Source organism: Coptis chinensis, chromosome 5 (assembly GCF_015680905.1).
Source record: "Coptis chinensis isolate HL-2020 chromosome 5, ASM1568090v1, whole genome shotgun sequence".
NCBI lineage: Eukaryota > Viridiplantae > Streptophyta > Magnoliopsida > Ranunculales > Ranunculaceae > Coptis > Coptis chinensis.
In genome coordinates, this window is record NC_141460.1 from 3469130 (window position 1) to 3488461 (window position 19332).

General features: G+C 35.7%; 1 protein-coding gene across 2 annotated transcripts; it reads right to left on the bottom strand.

The window, feature by feature from the left end:
* Positions 1–1196: 1196 nt before the first annotated feature.
* On the bottom strand, positions 1197–17344 carry UBP14 (ubiquitin-specific protease 14). 2 transcript variants are annotated; one of them, XM_086559306.1, is made up of 18 exons: positions 16854–17344; positions 16331–16780; positions 15560–15654; positions 9967–10100; positions 9822–9878; positions 9645–9722; positions 8679–8733; positions 8565–8597; positions 7991–8071; positions 6132–6330; positions 5990–6047; positions 5787–5909; positions 4040–4128; positions 3835–3924; positions 2306–2461; positions 2028–2152; positions 1824–1950; positions 1197–1583 (listed from the first exon to the last, which is right to left on the bottom strand). In XM_086559306.1, exons 1-18 carry the CDS (start codon positions 17119–17121, stop codon positions 1405–1407), a joined length of 2397 nt encoding a protein of 798 aa, XP_086415432.1. In that variant the 5' UTR covers positions 17122–17344; the 3' UTR covers positions 1197–1404. The 2 variants fall into 2 exon arrangements, with proteins under 2 accessions (XP_086415432.1, XP_086415433.1); XM_086559307.1 differs by lacking the exon at positions 16854–17344 and having other exon boundaries at positions 15560–15659; positions 16331–16469.
* Between the last annotated feature and the right edge of the window lie 1988 nt (positions 17345–19332).

A 19332-nucleotide genomic window follows, 5' to 3' on the forward strand; every position in this document is an offset into this window, starting at 1 on the left:
AATGTTCATATAATCCAACTTTGACATGTGACTGGGTAGACTAACATCTGCAGTAAAGTCTATCATATTCAAATGGTCACCATCAACATCAAACATTTCCTTAACTGGATATTTTGATCTGTAATGAAAATGTGATAATTATATTCCTCTCCATTTCTTGTTTTTGAAAATAATCCAGCATAATGTATCTTCATATTTTTCCTATCACCCATTTCTGTAACACAAACATAAATGTTAACATAAACTTTACACATGCCCCCACACATCCATGCATAACAAATTAAATCTTTTTATTGAAATCGTCAAACGTAACTGCACCATGCATAAAAATGATATCTTTATCGATTTCCAAACTACCAAATCAACATATTCCATCATGATACTTTAAAAAAAAACTGTAAAATGTAACATAATTACCTACAAATTGCAATAAAAACTCGTCATTGTCTGTCCTTTTCAAGTCGCAACAGAATTTGCACCACTCAACAGTTCAAACAACATGAATCCACACTCAAACAACATGAATCTACACAAACACTTTTGCTAGAGTCACTTCACCTTTTCCCGTCCAAAACATGAGAGCCAATACTAGGTTAAAATATAGAGTATGTTAAAAAGATTTGGGTAAAAGATTTTTTGTCTTGTAATCGTGACCGTTGATTAGAGTGAATAAAGTGCTAACACATGTGCTCTCTTTTTTATTAAAAAAAAAACTTGGTCTTCTAAAGTCAAAAGGACATTTAGGTATTTTTACACAAAAAATAATTGGGACATTTCACCACGAAATAACAGTCAAAATGCATTGACTGAGACAGTGTGTGAGTTTGAGAGACAAGTCTAATTTCCCTGAATTTGTAGGGAGGGGCGCCAAATCTAATTTTGTTTTCAAATAGGGGTGCAGCATGTCTTACAACCTCATCTTCGACCAACTTACGTACTCATCGCTCATTTCTGTGATAGTTTGGTCATATCGGCAAGTATGGTCTAGCCAAATTGTTACCATGTTTCATGATTTCTTAGTCTAGCAATGCAATGAGTGGACAGAATGAGGCTGATCGGCCATGTATCTTACCTTTCACCTAAATATTTGACTGAATTTTTACAATAAATTTGTTATCTGTTGCAGCCAAGGATAAAAGTTCAATATGCAAACATCCAAGGTTCCACCTAACCTGGAATTTCTGATTCCAGAAGAATAACAAAAGAATCTCCTTGCCAGCTGGTTATAAAATAACCAAAATCCAACACATCGATGACCAAGAGAATGTCAATTTTATCTGAATTCGAAATGACTGGATTCATAATGACTTTTTAATCCCAGTAAAGCTCAGGGAAAAGCTATTCACTGTTTGATGTATACACCTATACCTAAATTCGCCGAAAACATTGATCTCAGGACTTTCCTCAACGGTCGATTCTCTCAAAAAAATACAAGTACGCCATGTCTTTAGGCGGGTTTATGGATGCCCCAACCTTGTCGTCATTGAAGATAACCCATCTCCCATCTTTATGCACATGAGCCACATAATGCCCGCACTGTGTAGAAGTACCAATGTGGCTCACCAATCCCTTAAGCTTGTATCCTGCACAAAGGATAAAATGAAACATCTGTAATCAACAACATAAATTATTATAACTCTTCAGGTTACACTACAATGGTTCAGACAAGAAAGTCATCCTGATTTGTTTAATTCATTTTCAAGAATTACTTCCAAAGGCAACAATCAAAAGTCCTCACAAACCCCTTCAAGAAACATAAATCTATAGCAGGTAAGAAAACTACATAAAGATACTTAAAAAAATCAAAAGTTAAAGTGACTAACTTCCTCCTCCATCAGGTAATCCGGAATCGGCTGTGCAATTCGGACTGCTAGACGTAGCATCCATATCTGTGTCAGAAACCTCTGGATGGCTAAATATCCAATCTGTTGCTTTCTCAATATTCCCACCCTATACAGAATTCATAGAAAAGGCAGTTAGTTAGTCCAGCAAAGCAAGGCATTTCAGATATTAGTCACGAATCTTACCGATGCACGCAATGCCTTTCGAGCAACCTCTCTTTGAAATCCAAAGGAAGCCAAAGTGTCAACTGTTGATTCATCGACTTGGAGATCTGCAGCTTGCTCCCCCAATGAAATAGGATCATCTATATCTGAGACAAAAATAACTATTTCGTCACTTCATACCAGTGAGAAAAAAAATAAAAATAAAAAATGACTGATTGCCTGTCAAATGAATGCCATTACCAACTCAATAAATCAAATGCATAGTGTTCAATGCATCAATATTCAATAGGCACACAAACCTGGATCGTCCATGTGAGACAGCAGCCAAGTCATTGCCTCTTCTACTCCAGCATTAGAAGTGTTAATGGCAGCTTTCTGGCAGTGCAAAAAGTTAAATCCCATGGAAGCCAGTTGAGAAACAATATCTTCATTGGCATAGGGCTTTCCAGCTGCAACTGCAGAAAAGGAACAGAATTTTCTCAGTAACACCATTAGTCAGCCAGTCGTTGTCAAGCCCATTCAGTCTTCCTGTCACAGAAGACACCATAGCAAAAAACTTCTCTTGGCCCAGAAACGCAAAAACTTAAAGGTCTTACGTTCATTCTCTTTGACCTTTACTTGGAAAAAAATAGGGGACTTCAAGGTTAGAAAATTTGGTGTTTAAAGCTGATAAACTCCATATGTTTTCCTAAAATGGTTGTTTGTCCTTTGACACACTTATTAGTTCCAACCACATATTAAAAGCAAATCTTTACTAACCGACCAGTGTGTGTGTGTGTGCACAAACCAGCTATCATAAATGACTGTGCTACACAAAGACAGGATGCACACATAAAGGGGACTTACGAATGACTGAGCAATAAAGTTTCACTGTAGTCCCGCTTTAGCAAATACAGATATTAGAAACCATTGTGAATAAATCGCTTAGTTTGTGTTTGAAAAACCACTCAAACACTACAAAGTTTTTCTAGACATACCTTCCGACTCTGGCCAATTAGACATGCCCACCCCAGAGAAAAGCCATACAACTCGTTGTTCATAATTACCCATCCCCCCTTTCTGTGTTATATGTCGGATCAGATTTCGAAAATTTTAACCAAAATTCTTCCAAACCAATTAAACTTTGATTGAAGTGGCTTCTGTTGATCTTTTGGAATTCACCATGAAAGACATGGCTATGACATTAATACAGCAATCAATTGAAATAGGTTTGTGTCTAAAGGATTAACACTCACAAGCAACAACAGGACAAGAGAAGAATCAATGTTTAAGATGTTTTAGTCTGGGCTTTTAAGCGAGAATCCATTGATGAGTTTGTTGTCTGAAAATAGTGATTGAAAGATGTAATGTTTTTGGCCGAGTAAAGCAGTTTGCACATTGGGAAAGTGGTTTTAACTTTTTGTTGGTCCAAGGCGTGGTTTTCACTTTTCAGCTAAAATTCCATGCCAGCTCATATCTTTATGGGAAACGCTCTCGTGCAAGAAGTTTGTGCATATAACCCTCCCCTACATATATGGACATGATAGCTACCCATCCTAAATAAACACAACAAATGGTCACCACAACACAAAAGTGTAACTACACAAGCAACTAATGGCTATTAAACCATAAAAAATTTCCACACAAAATCGGATCATCCAAAGAAGTCTAACCATGGGTCCATGGCAAAAGATGTTTTCAAGTTTGAAAGATTCTCAAACAGTACACATTGTTGCAACACGCCATTTTTCCTACATTTTTTGCCAAATTTTACTACAACAATAGCTCGTAGTTGATATGAGGTCCATCATAGAATAAATTCAAGCTCATAGTCAAAATTGTTACCCACCTGCCTCCGGTAAAAGCTCTTCTCCTGACTGAAGACCCTTGCTGCGCATGTGGCTAATGTCTATTACATCAGGCACATCTATATAGACATCTGAGGAATCACAGAAGAACAACCATTCAAGAATATGAAAACGTAGTTGCTCGTATCGAAAACAAAAAACAGCACAAATATTACTATAGAGAAGATACAAGTAGGAGTTACGTGCCAAGCTTTTTTGGAACCCAGCCCTCCTCCATAACAAATTTCCGCATATGCAAAACTAGATAATCTGGGAATGATGTCAAACCAGCAGTTCTGCACAAAAGCAATCCAAACCAGAGGTCACGTCAATGTAGTTCAACGCTTTGTGATTTTTCTTTTTTTGGTAAAGTGAAGATTCTCATTCAAATAAAAAGTAGGTTGAGATAACCTAACAACAAAAGAAAAAAAGAAAGAAGCAAAATTTATAATAGTAGCATGCTTGCTATTCCGAAATTGTGGTTTGCAGCATAAAAGTTTAAATAGTAGTTTATTTTAATTTGATTACACAAAGGTACATCTGAATAATTATTCCTATAGTTCATAAGTTCAATCACATGAAACCTGATAAATCGATCATTTAGTCTGATTACTTGGTATACTAACTTGGACTAATTCTTACTCAGACTACAACAAAGTGCTTTCTACACCCGAGAGACAAAGACTAGTATACCGTTAAACAGTGATCGAACTCACGACGGCAGATAGCACAGTTCTGAAACTGGAAAGAGGGGAGAAAAGATGAAGGTAGAAGTGTGAGAGGAAGAAAAGATGTGACGGCCAAATATTTTTAACCCCCTATCCCAAGATCACTTGCTTCACTCGTTAGGACAAGAAAATATACCGTTGTCCAATGATGCGTTCACAAGATATGGCTGAAATTGAACCAGAACATAGGTTCTTTTTCCACTCAAAATTAAGCAAAAAGGATATGATCATACTACAAGCGGTTCGGGAATGGTAACTCAGATAATTGTTCTCCATGGTACATGGATACAAACTCATTTTTGACAGCGGCACTTTAAACAACAAGGGGGTTTCCAATGCATTCTAGGGATCTAAACCCTAGGTTTTAGTCCATATAAATTTATGTATTACTACGGATTTTTTGAATATTATTTCGTTGCTAATTTGGCGTTTTTAGCAGCTTAATTTTTGGCTTAATTTAAATTCCGAAAGTTCAATATTTTAGTTTCTAAATTTGAATTAGAAAGCTAGCTTCTAAATTCATAGTTCCTTTAGTACATTGATTTATAGGACTTTGGCCATACTTGGGGGTTGATTGATAATAAATTTTGAGTCTGTGTGAGAAAGGATTTTCTCTCTTCATGTGTGTATCCGTTTCATTAAGCAGGGTTTCTATTGCGATTCCCTTCTAAATTTTGTGGGTTTCGAAGGCTGGTTGTCGCGCACAACCATAGTGACTCACAAGCAACAAGTTTGTGATTCTTCGGCGTCACATTTATATCCTATATGCACGCAAGTGCATCATTTCCATCATCTTAGTAAGTAGAGGTACTTCATTTCCCTTCTTTTTCTCAGTCACTTTCTTTCCTCTGTTCTCATATACTCTCTTCTGCATGCTGCAGTGAAAACAGTTGCAGTGAATTCTTCCAAGTTGGGATATCTTAACTCTTAATTTGTAACGATTCATAATAGTCTTTGAACCTTGGGTGACCAAGTGTCACCAGTATAATAGTATGGGCACATTGTATCGTGTCGGCAATTCTAATTCTTTATTCATGAAATTTGCAAATTAAAAGAAGAAAAAAGCGTACTTTTCTTGCCCCAACCCTAAGTTGACCACTAATCGGCTATCAAACTGACCACATTAAGAAGAATCAACTCAGCTTCATTTTCACGTGTACTAAAGTTAATTCCACAAACAGCATAAATAGATAAAGCACGCAATAGATTAACATCTGAGATCTTACTTCAATGCTGTTGTCTTGGCATCTAAGGCTGTGCTGTAAAAATCCTGCACCTCCTCAGGAGCCGAAAAGCTTGCTAAGCATGCTTCTAGGGGAACCCTTGGTCGCACAATTTCCTCACCTGGTCTGTAAAATTTATATATTATCAGTAGATTATCTAGAAATTACTGAAAAGAAAAGACATTAAGTGCATTTTAGTTACTCACATTTCCTGTCCTTCCAAACTCTTTTCCATTTTTAATTTGTGGAAACCATCAAGCTGTTCTGAATCCACAAACACGAAATATATGTTGCAAATTTAGGGAAGGTTTAACATATAAAAGAATAAAAGATTCAATAGGAAGTTACCTTTGTTGGTAGCTTCATGTAATGGTATGTTTAAAGAAAGAATATAATCAACCCTTTTATTGTAAGCAACTTTTCCAGATGAACACAAAATTTTCTCTTCTATGCCAAACTTGAAACTCCTTGCAGGATCCAGCTCAGGTTTCCCAGCATTAGCCCGTTCAACTTGGTCAAGGAAATGCAGGAAGAACTCTAAGGCGTCCTAGAAAGAAGATGATGACAAATAATAAGTATACGCAAGATTTACAAAAAAGCATCGAGGCATAAGCCTCAAGGCCGCACTTTAATCCTTTTAAAGGTTTTGCGCCTAGAGGCATAAGCCTTACAAATTTATATATGTATATGTGTGCTTTAAGGCTTAGTGAGGCTCAGCCTCACTGGCAGTCAAGTTTTACCCCAGCCAAACCACCTTTTGACTTCTTTTCCATTTCCTTCCACTGTTTTAACAACTTATGCCTTTTAAGGCTAAGTGAGGCTCAGCCTCAGTGAGTGTCTTTATGTCTACGAGTATGTGTCTATATGCGAGTCACTGATGGTCTACTGTCTCTATGCATATGTTTGAGACTTACTTGACTAGTTACTAGTTAATTACTCAAGTATTTGTGTTTTAGCTATGTTGCTATTTGGATATGTATTTATACTTATCTTCAGGCTTCCATACATAGAGAGTGATGCGTCTGCAACAAGGAAATATATTAAGCCTCACTACATTTTATTTATGCTATACTAAATTCTTTAATATGGCACACCGTTTCTCTTTCTGTCAAATTTACAGCTATTTTTCTTGATTTTTCCAATAACTTTCTCATTATTATTTTTATTTTTATTTTTTATATTGAGGCTTAAGCCTTAAAGCATCTAAGACTCTAATGCCTCAAGGCTCTGATACAGTTCTTAAAACACTAAGGTGTTTGTTTTTTGCTACTTATAAGTTTCTATAAGTCAAGTTTTCCTACTTACACTTTTGGCACTTATAAGTAGCAATAATATACCAAATAAAGGGTCTACTACTTATAAGTAGCTGAAAAACAAACACCCAAAAAAAAGTGGTCCACCACTTACAGCGAGAATAAGTAGTAAGCACTTACAAGTAATGAAAAACAAACACCCCCTAAGTGTAAGCTAAGAAAACACAATCTAGTACACCAACTTCTAACTGAAAGAAACAAAAAATTAGGAACAGAATACAAAATAGTCCGTCTAATTAAAAGGTATGTTCTCTACTCATCTACACAACTACTACCTCAAGAATCAGCAAACGAATACTTGGAAGGATACTTACTAAGAGACAATAAGCTAAGAGTACGATGCATTAACAGCTTATCAATACAATCACACACTCAAAACTTTAGCAGCGAGCTCTGAAACTTTTAACCAACTAAACTATACCATGAAGCCAAAATGGAGAAAATAGAGATTCAGTAGCCGATCAATCTTGTAACCAACGTCATATTAAGATAATGCAATTTGAACAGGCTATTTGTTTGTGAATCATGATTATGATCTTATACCACGATCCGTTCGCTAAAGACGGTTGGAATGAATCACATTTTTTTTTTTTTATCTGCAAGCCTGTTTTAAATGAGATCAGTAACTCTTTGATGCTGGCAGGGTTCGACCCCCAGACCTCTAGTATCATCACCCAAAGATTTTACCGACTTTGCTAGTCGGCACCTGCTGAAATCACATTGTGCTTCACTTAATATTATGTGGAAGTTTTTTTTCTCAAAAACACTGAAAAAACATCACATGATTTCTCATATATTTAATCATTCACTAAAACCTCTCTTACACAATTAGCTTAGAGCTTTGTCAATACAAAAGATGACAAACTTCCACAGATATTGTAGTTGAAAAACTACCTGCTGCCGCATACTTGAAAACTCGGGATGGCTAGCAGCTATCACTGCCTTGAACATGCGAGGAGGTATACCTTCCTGCTTCTGAATGAAAGACAGAGAGACAGAGCGAACGATAAGTGGATAAAACAGAACTGGAAGAAAGGGAGGCGCAAGTAAGATAAGCTAAATCACTTGTGCAAAGCCAACACTCAGAAGAAAAGACAACAGGACAGCAAACCAAGTAATTTGTACGATAGGCGATAGGCAGTGGATCCACCAAAAGCTAAGTGGATAGCATGGCAGAGATAATACTGCAGCTTTACAAACCAATTGTTATATTACTTCAGTCTAACTGTGCTCAAATAACCATAGGTCTAACAGTTGCATATCTCAAGGCAAGGGCCTTTGTTGTATACAGATAGGCTAAATCTTTGCACAAGTTAATTACACCAATCTAGGGGAAAGATTCAACCAAATGATACTTCTATGCTCCTTATTATACTGGACTATCATCCTGGAAGGGTAAAAGCCTTGACTTTTGGCTTGTAAAATTAGAAGCCTGAAGCAGTAGTAGAAAAACATCCAAAGAACTTACAGGTGGAGTTGTAGAATTTGCAATATCAGCTCTCTGTACACATTAAAACATGTGTTATTACCTCAGCAACAGCAACCAATTGCATAAAGGAACATATAGCTTGAATAAACATACCTCATGAGATGGAACTGAATAGTTACCAGACAGTAAACCATGCCCCAATTTCGTCCTATTATAAAACATAAACAGTATCTCAATATTTCTATTTCTAATATTTATAATATGTAAGATCAAGTACCACCGAACAATGAGATCTTTAATGGATTAATACATATTTTAAAACGAAAAAAAATAAAATAAAAAAATCTTTAAATATTTGCAAAAGGGAAACACTACGTACTCATCATTTTGTTATGTTTTATGGCAACATTGCTTAAAAAGTACAACGCAAGGTGTATTCAAGTTCTTTTTCTTCTTTCTTTTTCGAATGGGAAATGCAAATACAGTTTCATAGATTAGATACTAAATTTGATGAGACCTCAATAGTCTTTAGAACATTGTTTATTATAACAAAATACGGAAATAAAAAGTGCCAATTTGCTATATGTTTCATTATTTTGTATTTGGTCAATCAAGCAAAGCACATAAAAGTGAAGTGCCAATTTGGGTCATTTTTTTGTTACTAATCACTTCATTGATTGCCTCTATTACCACAGTGACTAGGCTAAGAATGGCTAAGAATGGCTATGAATTGGCTAGTTTAAAGATAAAGTAAACGAAGGAATGAATAGATTTGTACAAGTGCAATTCATAACGAAATCTAGCCAAGAATGTAGATATCAGCTTTACACCTTCAGGTAATTTGCAATTGGAAGGCACAAGTACCAAAAATACCAGGAACTTTATATTTTTTTGGATCAGCAAAGCAATATATTATATTAGTAAAAAATAAAAAATGTGATGTAGTGTAAGAGATTCATACAAACAACCATACATAGACTAAGCCTCTACGGCATCCCACCTGCATATAAGATCTGATTTCAAACCCCTAACACCCAATCAACCTAAGTGTTTTACATATAACAAACCAACAATACCAGGAACTACAACAAAGGAACTAACAAAACAGTGATTACTTACAACTGAGTGTTTAAGTCTACAGTTGGATCAGCAGGAGCAGCCTCAAAAGCTAATTTCAAATTCTGGTTCTTGTAATATCTATAAAAAAATAATAATAATAAATAATGAAAATAGTGGAAATAGGAAAACAAAATATCTTGTAATGGCTATTCCACAGAAAACAAAGATTATACTGACCTTGAATGAAAAGATTGAGTTGAGAATACTACTTGCATTGTTGATGCCATATAACAACTGATTAAGAAAAAAACAGAAACAAAAAAGATCAATGAATATGTCAAAGTGAGCAAAACCCAAAACACACTTGAAGAAACGAAATTACCTGTTTCCAAGATTGACAAGTCCGGTGTAACCTGGTCCAAACAGTGGCTCTACGTCCTGCCCGCTTTCTTGTATACGATTCCAATCAAAATTTGTATTCTGGTCAAGCTCCCGCTCCGCAGTTGTCATTTCCGTCTAAATATGACAAAGCATCAGTTTCAACATGGCGTGATTACAAGTGCAAGCTTTCAACAGAATGACTAGATCCATTACAACAACCAACAATATAAATATACAAGAGCAGCAGCAACCAAAAACCTTATTATAAAACTTTGTTCTTCCAGTCCAAAAGAAACACAAGAATAATGTGAAAAGGATGGATTAAAGATACCATAAGGATGGCACTAGTCCAAAAACTAGCAAATGTGATACTACATATACACTAGAAAAACAAGAACAAAACTGTTACTGTCCAATAACTCTGTATACTGACAGATATTAGTTATGACCAGTTAAATCCTAATTACAATCATACTTATGCAATTTTTTAAGACTACGTTTGGTAACTCTCTCTCAATCACTTTAACTCCCAAATATCAAAAATATGGGAAGTTAGTATGTTACCACAATCAAAGCAACTATATTTGAGTCAAACTTTTTGTGCTTGCCCTTTTTTTAAGCTTTCTGCTTTGAGTTAAAACTCGGGAAGGAAAAAATTGAGAGAGTGGACATGTATTTTTTTATTTTTAATCAGTTAACAACCCACTTTGTATGGTGTTACGTGTCTTTTACACTTATAAGTTTTGATTCCACTATCTTCCAAGTGTTCAAATCAAATGAAACTCTACCACAGATATATAACTAACACCCTACTATGAGGCTACGCGCACACGATTCAATTAAAATTTGGCTTTTTATGAAATAAACTTGCCAATTTAACTATTGATTCTTCATCTTTTAAATCAACATCCAAATGATTTCACCTACTTTAAAGTTGCTTCTAGTCAAGTTTGTGTTGCCAAACGCAGCCTAAGACAAAATCATAATTTAGTAATTAAATTGATATTATTATACATAAAACACAAAACTAGAAGAAAAAAACAATAGTTTAACCACCATTACTTCCAAACAAATATGTACGCTTTATGCCTTATATGAGCAAGCAAGTATATTTTGTTACAGAAATCAGCCCTTTATCTATTACAATTAGATAACTTGGAAGACTTCAAGCTGTATGTGGGGAATGTAATAACTAATAGCATTGGTCACTAAGCATTTCTTTCATAAGAAAATTCATCTATTGCCGAGTCTGGACTCTGATTCCCAGCAATACCAGCATTTAAGTAGTTATCTATTCTTCCTTTTTTCCCAAGAAAACCATAACTGATACAATTAATATCTTCTTCTTTTTCTCCCAATTGGTACAAGTGATCCTAATGTCAACCCATAAAGTCTTATCTCCAAGCAGGGAATTGATGCCCAAGATCTCGTGCCGGACCACTAACTGAGTCCTGGACTGGATCGAAAAGATGGAAACTGACTAAATCAATAGAGAAAGCCTTTCTGATACTCTCTACCACTGATGCCCAACCTTAATCTCCAATGACTGCTCCACCACCACATCTAATCAGTAAAAGGTGTTCTACTTTCAAGAAAATCATTATTCACATCATTATCCTTGTGGCTCATCAGCTCAGATTTCAAGAAAAGCAGTTCTATGATCGAATTCATTTCAAAGAAATATCCATTGCTTCAATCAACTCAATATTAAACTATTAATGGAAGACACTCAAAAAGTTCAGATGATCAGCTAATTTTCGAATGTTATAAAAAATCAGTATGAAAGAGCCAAAACATTTTTAATGAATCAAAGACACTGTTCCAATGGACCAACTCACCAAGCATCAAAATACATTCAAAGTAAAATAGTTGTAAGAAATATTATCATTTTATTGTTATTTTTATCTGTACGGTTAGAATATTCAGAAAGAATCAATAATATCAAATTTCACTGAGTCAAAAAGCACCCACGTCCGATGACTAAGACTATATAGAGTCATGTCATCTACACTATACTTAACTAAGCCAGTGTTCTAAAAAACGCAAGGCGGTAGTCGGGCGGTGGGAGAGCGCCTAGTGCCTAGGCTTTCTAGGCAATACCTAAACGGGCTAGGCGCTAGGTGGTTTTTTTTCCTAATATATATAGTAATACACACCTATACTACAAGAAATGAAGAAAATCATTTACCATAACTCAAAAAATAAACACAAACAAAGATACTTATTACAAAAATGTGTAATAGTTGAATAATATCACTACATATAAAAACATACTCTTTGTTATAGTGGCATATAATTTACATTATACTTTAGTCTTTTTAACTCATTCAAATCTTAAGTCTACACGGGCCTTTAATTTTCGACATTTAAAAAAAAAAAAAAAAAATTGGCTGGACCGCCTAGACCTGCCTAGTTAGTCCACCGATTTTTTAAACGACTTGGGCCTAGGCGAGTCGGTTGGGCATTGCCTAGTGCCTAGAGACCGCCTAGACCGATTTTTAGAACAGTGAACTAAGCACATGTATTAAATATACTAAGTATGACCAAATAAATACCAGTCTTTCAATGAAACACAACCACATCATACAGGGTACATAGTTTTGCATTCACACAGTTAGTAAATTACTAAATATGAAAATACAGTAACTCACTAGAATCATGTCACACTAGAATAAAGTGGTACGTGTGAGATTTTTCAACCTTGAGTACCATCAAGATTCAAGACGACTTTGCACTCACGTCAAGTAACTCTAGATTCAAAAAGGATTTTCCCCATGGTCAAAATGAAGACCTTTTAAAGGTAAAATGAAGATTATATTGAGTCAAAAGAAAGTAGGCTGAGAAAACCAACAAGTAAAGGAGCAAAATACAAAAAAATAAATTATACATCTGAAAGAACCAACCATCCCAAAACAACCACAATCAAGTCACCAAAACGACTCCCCATAACCCCATCTAGCCGCATAATGATCAAGCAGTGTAATTCTCATGCCCACATAAACTCCACACCAATAGCACAATGAGCTTTAATAGCTAAATGGCTCCCTGTAAATCTGCGACTTTCCCCTCAAAATATCTTTTCTTACCCCCAACCCATATTTCCAACATGATAGCAACGAAAGCAACCCCCAAAGTCACTAACCTCTAATTCGGAATGGCCCGAATTGTCAATTAGTAAAAAGATCCACCACCAGACCAGGACTAGCCCATAGTTACGAAGATTCTCAAATAAAAATAAGATCAAAATTGTCAAGAGAAAAGGCAATTCAACACAACATGGCTGACCAACTCTTTTGTTTGAGCTGCTCCCACGCACGCAGACCGGAAGATCGCTATTGTCCTAAGATGAACTAGTTTAGCTCTGATCTGAGTAGGAGTAGTTAGTTCATCAAACAGGTATGATGCAACTGCTGCAAACTAGTTTGTTTTGTTCATCAAATTCAACTCGAGCAATTTCTTTGTCCTCAATGCCCCCTATTTCCAGGAATTAGTCACTTCAACAATGGACCTAGCCTGTCTGATAGCCTTTGGCCTTGTTCTTTTCTTTGTATTTGTAATTATGTTTTTCCAGGTGTGGATCATCCCCCAGCACCTTGTTCTATAGGGATGTTCCTCAGGGTTTTGGTTTTTCGATAGACCATGATCCTGGACAGGAAAGGAGCCAAAATAGAACAAAGATGACATAAAATGAAAAACATGTGTAGGCGGGGCTTTGGAATTCCAAATCCGAAACCACAGAGAAGTTGCAATAAGAATAATTGCATTATTGGGAGGAGACCAAGATCTAAGAAAGACTGCATTATTGCAATTGGAATAACTGGATTATTGGGAGGAGACCAAGAAAGACTCTGTGGAAAAGAGCCACTTCCCGTCCAAGCCCCATCTATCGGATTTTCAAATCAAACCTTGTCGATTAAGGCCACAGGTTTAAGCCTATCCATAAGAGAGGGCTGAGAGGCTAAACATCAAAATCCCAATAACTGTGGGATGTAGAAGTTCCCAGATTCCAAATGGATTCACCTTACAAAAATTACCTCACTCACCACTCCTATTGTCATCAATTGTTTCATTGGCAGTGAGAATCCCATCCAAAAATTACACAATTAATCACCCATCTCAGCCGCGAGGGGGACTTTTGAAATAATTTTGTAAGCAGTACTAATCAAAATCATAGGATAGAGATCACTAATAAGTCAGTCTCTTCCATATCAGCAATCAAAGAAATAAAAGTATTATTTCTACTATGAGACCAAAGATCATGTAAGCACTTTGACGCAGGGGTTGATCTATCCATCACCTCGTAAGGAGGTCGCGCAATTGACTCCTCAAAAACCCTTTCAATCTATCAAAAAATTTAAATAAAGTAGGAGATAAAAAATTCCGACTATTGAACTCCCTAGTCCTCATAAAATCCTGACAAATTATATGCCAAGCTTTTAATGCACTTTTTGTTTTTTAGTTGTATTAATACTCAATCAATCTCTAATTGAACAATGAAAAGTCAGAGAGAGTGAGAAACTGAGAACTCAACATGAAAAATTGTACCAATAAATATTATAGATACATGTACTTACGAGCATAGTTGTCAACTCTTGAATCGCATCGCGAATCGTTTTTATTTTTAGGTGAGTCGAGAATCGGATCGAGTCGCAAATCGTAAGATTCACAAACATATAAATCGTTTTATATATATATATTTTCTTGTATATTTTACATTAATATGGACAGTTAATGAATATTTTGAGGTCAATGAATAGAGGTGGCCCAAGTTTAAATGAGCCATTTGCAATTGTCATACTGAAAATTTAAAACAGGGCCCAAATGAATGAAGCCCAAATCAAGTAACTTATTACAACTGGCCCAGATTTTAAACCATCCATTTTTATAAAGTAGTCACGTGCCTTCTTTAACCAAACCTAATCTCCAAACCAAAACAAAAGGCGCCGCCACTGTCTCTCTCTCATCTCTCTCAAAGGTAAGAACTGATTCTCGCAGTGATTCTCGCAGAAGAAGAAAAACCAAATAAGACAGGAAGTTGAATCGCAATTTCTCAAAGGTAAGAACTGATTAAAAACGCAATTTCTCTTCTTTCTTTCTTTCTTTTTTCCCTTTTTCACTGAATCGGATCGTTGAATCATGCGATTTTTAACGATTTTGCTGGTTCGAATCGCGATTTTCCAACGATTTTACTACCCTCCGATTCAAACCTGCGATTTAGATCTATTGAACTTCGACTCGACTTGAATCGCACGATTCAACTCGTAAGTCGTACGATTTTGACAACACTGCTTACGAGTGCAGTGCAACTTCATATTCTGCCACTTAGTTAATTTATGTAACAACAAGAGAGGTAGTACATTACCACATAATGACAAAGTTGGACCAACAACTTTTGACAAGTATTAAAAGAAAATAACTAGCTGGGATCTAACATGAAAAGATTAGTCTACCAAACACAAAATACATGAAAAACTACTTCACCAATACTTTTCTCATAAACTAAGATACTTTCTAAGATTTGACTACTTTAATAGACACAATAAAAACTCCTGTTCTTGGATGATAAAAAACGATACAGGAAATGCAAGAGTAACCTTTTGCAACGATGAAAAATCAATTCCAAAAAAAGCCAGGTGTTGAGCTAGAAGTGGATCCTCAACACTCTCATCCTCCGGATAAGAGAAAACATCTGAGCTGCCATAAGAGGTTTCCCCTAATTATTTTCAATTACAAAATAAAAAAAAACCAAAGAGAGAAAGAATCACCCGATACCAAACATCAGAAAGCATATACAATAATGAGACACAAGAATAAATAGTGTTAAAAGGGATTTCAACTGCGATACAAGACTTGTAGTAGACTGGTAGGGTTAGAAACGAAATATTCTGGAAAAAAAAATACATTCTGCTTTAAATTTTCCTTCATGCTAATTTGGGCTTTCACTTTCTGACCAAGTGACTGGCATGGAAAATGCTTCATGGAATCTGCTAAAGTGCCGACCTTTTAAGAACTTAAGACTTCAAAAGTGGATTTTTGATAGTTCAATTCAAAAGAAACATAGCCCACAAGTTCAATGGAGAAATGCAACTCAACTATTTTAAGCGAAAGAAAATAAATTATTCCATTGAAATGTAAATTGCACCTATGTCACAAATTCACAATGCATTTGATGTATACGATTTTCCAAAGTTGCTACCATTACCTAACCTTTCTTATTTCAGCAAAAAACATATTATCAGGATTTTTTTTTTCCAAACGAGTTTATTATCCAGTACTCACTCATTCATTCTATTAGCATACCAGTTTCGAGTTAATAGATCGCATCTCAAGGACTCAAAACAGTTCTCATGGTAAGATGACATTACCTGCAGCTTCCAAATCAGCCGTTATAGTACCAAGCTTGACAGCAAGAGGATAATTGGTTTCTTTATAATGTTCAATAGCATGATTATTACCCCCAGTCCCATCCCAACTCTTTCTCCCACAAAAAATCATTCCATCAGTTAAATTTAACCACAGATTATCCATCTTATCACACTTGCAACATTTCCAACCAGATGGAGGAACGATAACATTATTATCAATCTGCGGCAAGTTCATAGCATAAGCACTAATTTGCTTTTTATCAGCTGTCCAAAACGCTAACTGCTCTTTCCGTTCGGCACCCTCCGCTAATAAAATAGCATCAACAGCCAACCTAACTTTCTCTGGTAGCTCAACAGACGGAAACGGCAGCGATAAAAAATGAGGTAAAATAATAATGTTAACTGTTTCTACATACTCGGGGGCATTGTTGTCAAATCCCCCATCAGTACCTGAAAATGAATATATAAATTAAAATAATAAGAAAGAATTGAATTGAATGAATGAATAAAAGTAGAGAGTTACCGATGGCTAGAAGAGTGGGTTTCTTGAGAGGACGATCTTCAGGAATGGATTTGAAAGTGTGTTTGATATGTAAATAGATTGGATTTGCAGTCTTTTCGTAATTCCAACAGACGTAATCTTTACCAAAGGCTAGAAATGACTTCATGTCAATATACAATCCACCTTGTGACTTCGGAGTGTCGAATGAGATGCAACATTCTTGCTTGTAGATACGATTTGTTGGTTCCGGGATTCGAACTCGTGACAGATTCGATCGGAGCTGCTCCATTTTCTTTTACTTCACTAGGTTTTGGAACAAAAGAAGGCAAATTTTCAAAAGTCTCCAAATACCAATTGGGCTTATTGCTTGGGCCTCTATCTTTATTGTTTTTTTTTTTATTATCAACTTGCAATTTCGGCTGAGGTCGTGCTGACTTCCAATCTCCAGGTGTTTCCTCCGTTACTACACTGCACAAAAGAATAACCTTCATAAGAATATAACATTTCCCTATGCATGACAAAACATAAATTTGAACTATCTATCTACTAAAACAGAACGGTGTCCACCTAAAACACCATTGGATCTAAATTATGATTTGGATCCAAATGATAGTGAGGTGTGGATAGATTATTAAGAGGCAACAAGAGCAGTAGATCAAAAATATGGGCTGGGCTACTGTTGGGTGTTTTCAGTTGAGCCCTAATTTATTAGGTTGGAATTTAGATTGGATTGAGTGGGTTGGATTTATAATATAATCAAATGGGTTTTTAGAAACAGTGCCGACACACGGGCATACACGAGTAGTCCATATATACTCATTTTTCTAGTGAGTCATCCCCAAGTGGTATTGTGCTCTAGTTTTTATTTTACCTCTATCTACAACTTGCTACTTGTCCGTGAGCGGAGCGAACATTTTGGGAGAAGGGGGGGTTATGCAGACAAAAATCAACTTGGTTGGTTTTAAATCCATCTGTCATCTCATCTCTTTCTTACTTTTTTTCTTTTTCTCTCTCTCTCTCCTTTTTTTTTTCCTCTCCCTTTCCTTCTCCATCTCCACTCCTCCATCTTCCTCTCCCACTCCGCTCACCCCCACTGCTTAGCAGTATACTAGTAAAATATAAATAAACTATAAGTTAATGCAAATTTTGCCTAAAAATCAAAGACAGAGACATTTATATATAATTATATTTTTGTTAATTTCTATTAGATTATACCAAATTTTTGTAGATGTACATGTAAAACACGTCTAATTGGTATTGCGTTTAATTCCCGCATTGCAAATTTCCAATCAAATTTTTGAAACAAAAAATCGAATAAAACATGAACAATCTTTGTACCGTTTATTTGCCGCATCCCGAATTGCTAAAAAGGCTTGGCACTTGTATTTTTTATTTTTATTTTTTTTGCAGTGAATCTACTAAAACATTTAGTTCCAAGATTCGAACTCTCTTTCTCCTTCTTTCTAGGGTTTGGAACAAAAAAAGAAAAGAAAAACAAAAAACAAAATATTTATATTCAAGTTTGTATGGTTTTACAATTCAAATTTTCAAAACTCACAAAATAAAGAGGCCCAGTACTAATTGAGCTTATTTCTTGGGCCTCCTTGTTCAAAATAACATGGTTACACCCGGGGGTGATATTGATGAGTCTTTCAAATTTTAGCATGACCAAGATGGAATGTTGGGGATTACTTTTAGCAAAATTCCTTTTAAGTTGCTGTCTAGCAATTAAAGAAGAGTTCTATTATTGTGTTGGGCAGACCCAAAAAAAAACAATTATTACAAGTGTGTCATTAGTCTCAAAAAGTTAAAAAAAAAAAATTATTACAAATGTATCATTGATTCCAAAAACTTGAATTCGAAAATCCCAAACTTAAACGACCCAGTTAGATAGTTCATTGTGCAAACCCAACAATATAGTCATACCGTTTGGACTAAGTCCCAAATGACTTGGCCACATCGTTTGGGACTTAGTCTAAACGATGTACCCACACCGGTCAAGAGACCAAAAAACATAACTTTATATTTTTTTAAAGTTCAAATCCCAAATGGTGTGACCATATCGTTAGGAACTTAGTCCAAACGGTGTGGCCATATCGTTGGAGACTTAGTCCAAATGGTGTGGGCACACCGTTTGGGATTTGAACTTTGAAAAAATATAAAGTTCTATTTCTTGCCCTATTGACCGATGTGGGCACATCGTTTGGACTAAATCCCAAACGGTGTGGCCAAGTAGTTTGGGACTTAGTCCAAACGATGTGGTCATATCGTTGGAGACTTAGTCCAAACGGTGTGACCATATCATTAGAGACTTAGTCCAAACAGTGTGGGTATATCGTTGGGTTTGCACAATGAACGACCTAGCCGAGTCGTTTAAACTTTGGGTTTTCGAATTCAACTTTTTTAAACCAATGACACACTTGTAATAATTGTTTTTTTTTTTTTGGGTCTGCCCAACACAATATGGGTCTGTCAATAACAAATACTTTAAAGAATCGCT

Coding starts and splice junctions, on each gene's coding strand:
- UBP14 (XM_086559306.1), bottom strand. CDS start 17,121: ATGGAGCAGCTCCGATCGAATCTGTCACGAGTTCGAATCCCGGAACCA. Junction 10,101..15,559: donor ATTTTTCATCGTTGCAAAAG/GTTACTCTTGCA, acceptor TGTCATATTTAG/ACGGAAATGACAACTGCGGA. Junction 1,951..2,027: donor GAAAGGCATTGCGTGCATCG/GTAAGATTCGTG, acceptor AATTCTGTATAG/GGTGGGAATATTGAGAAAGC.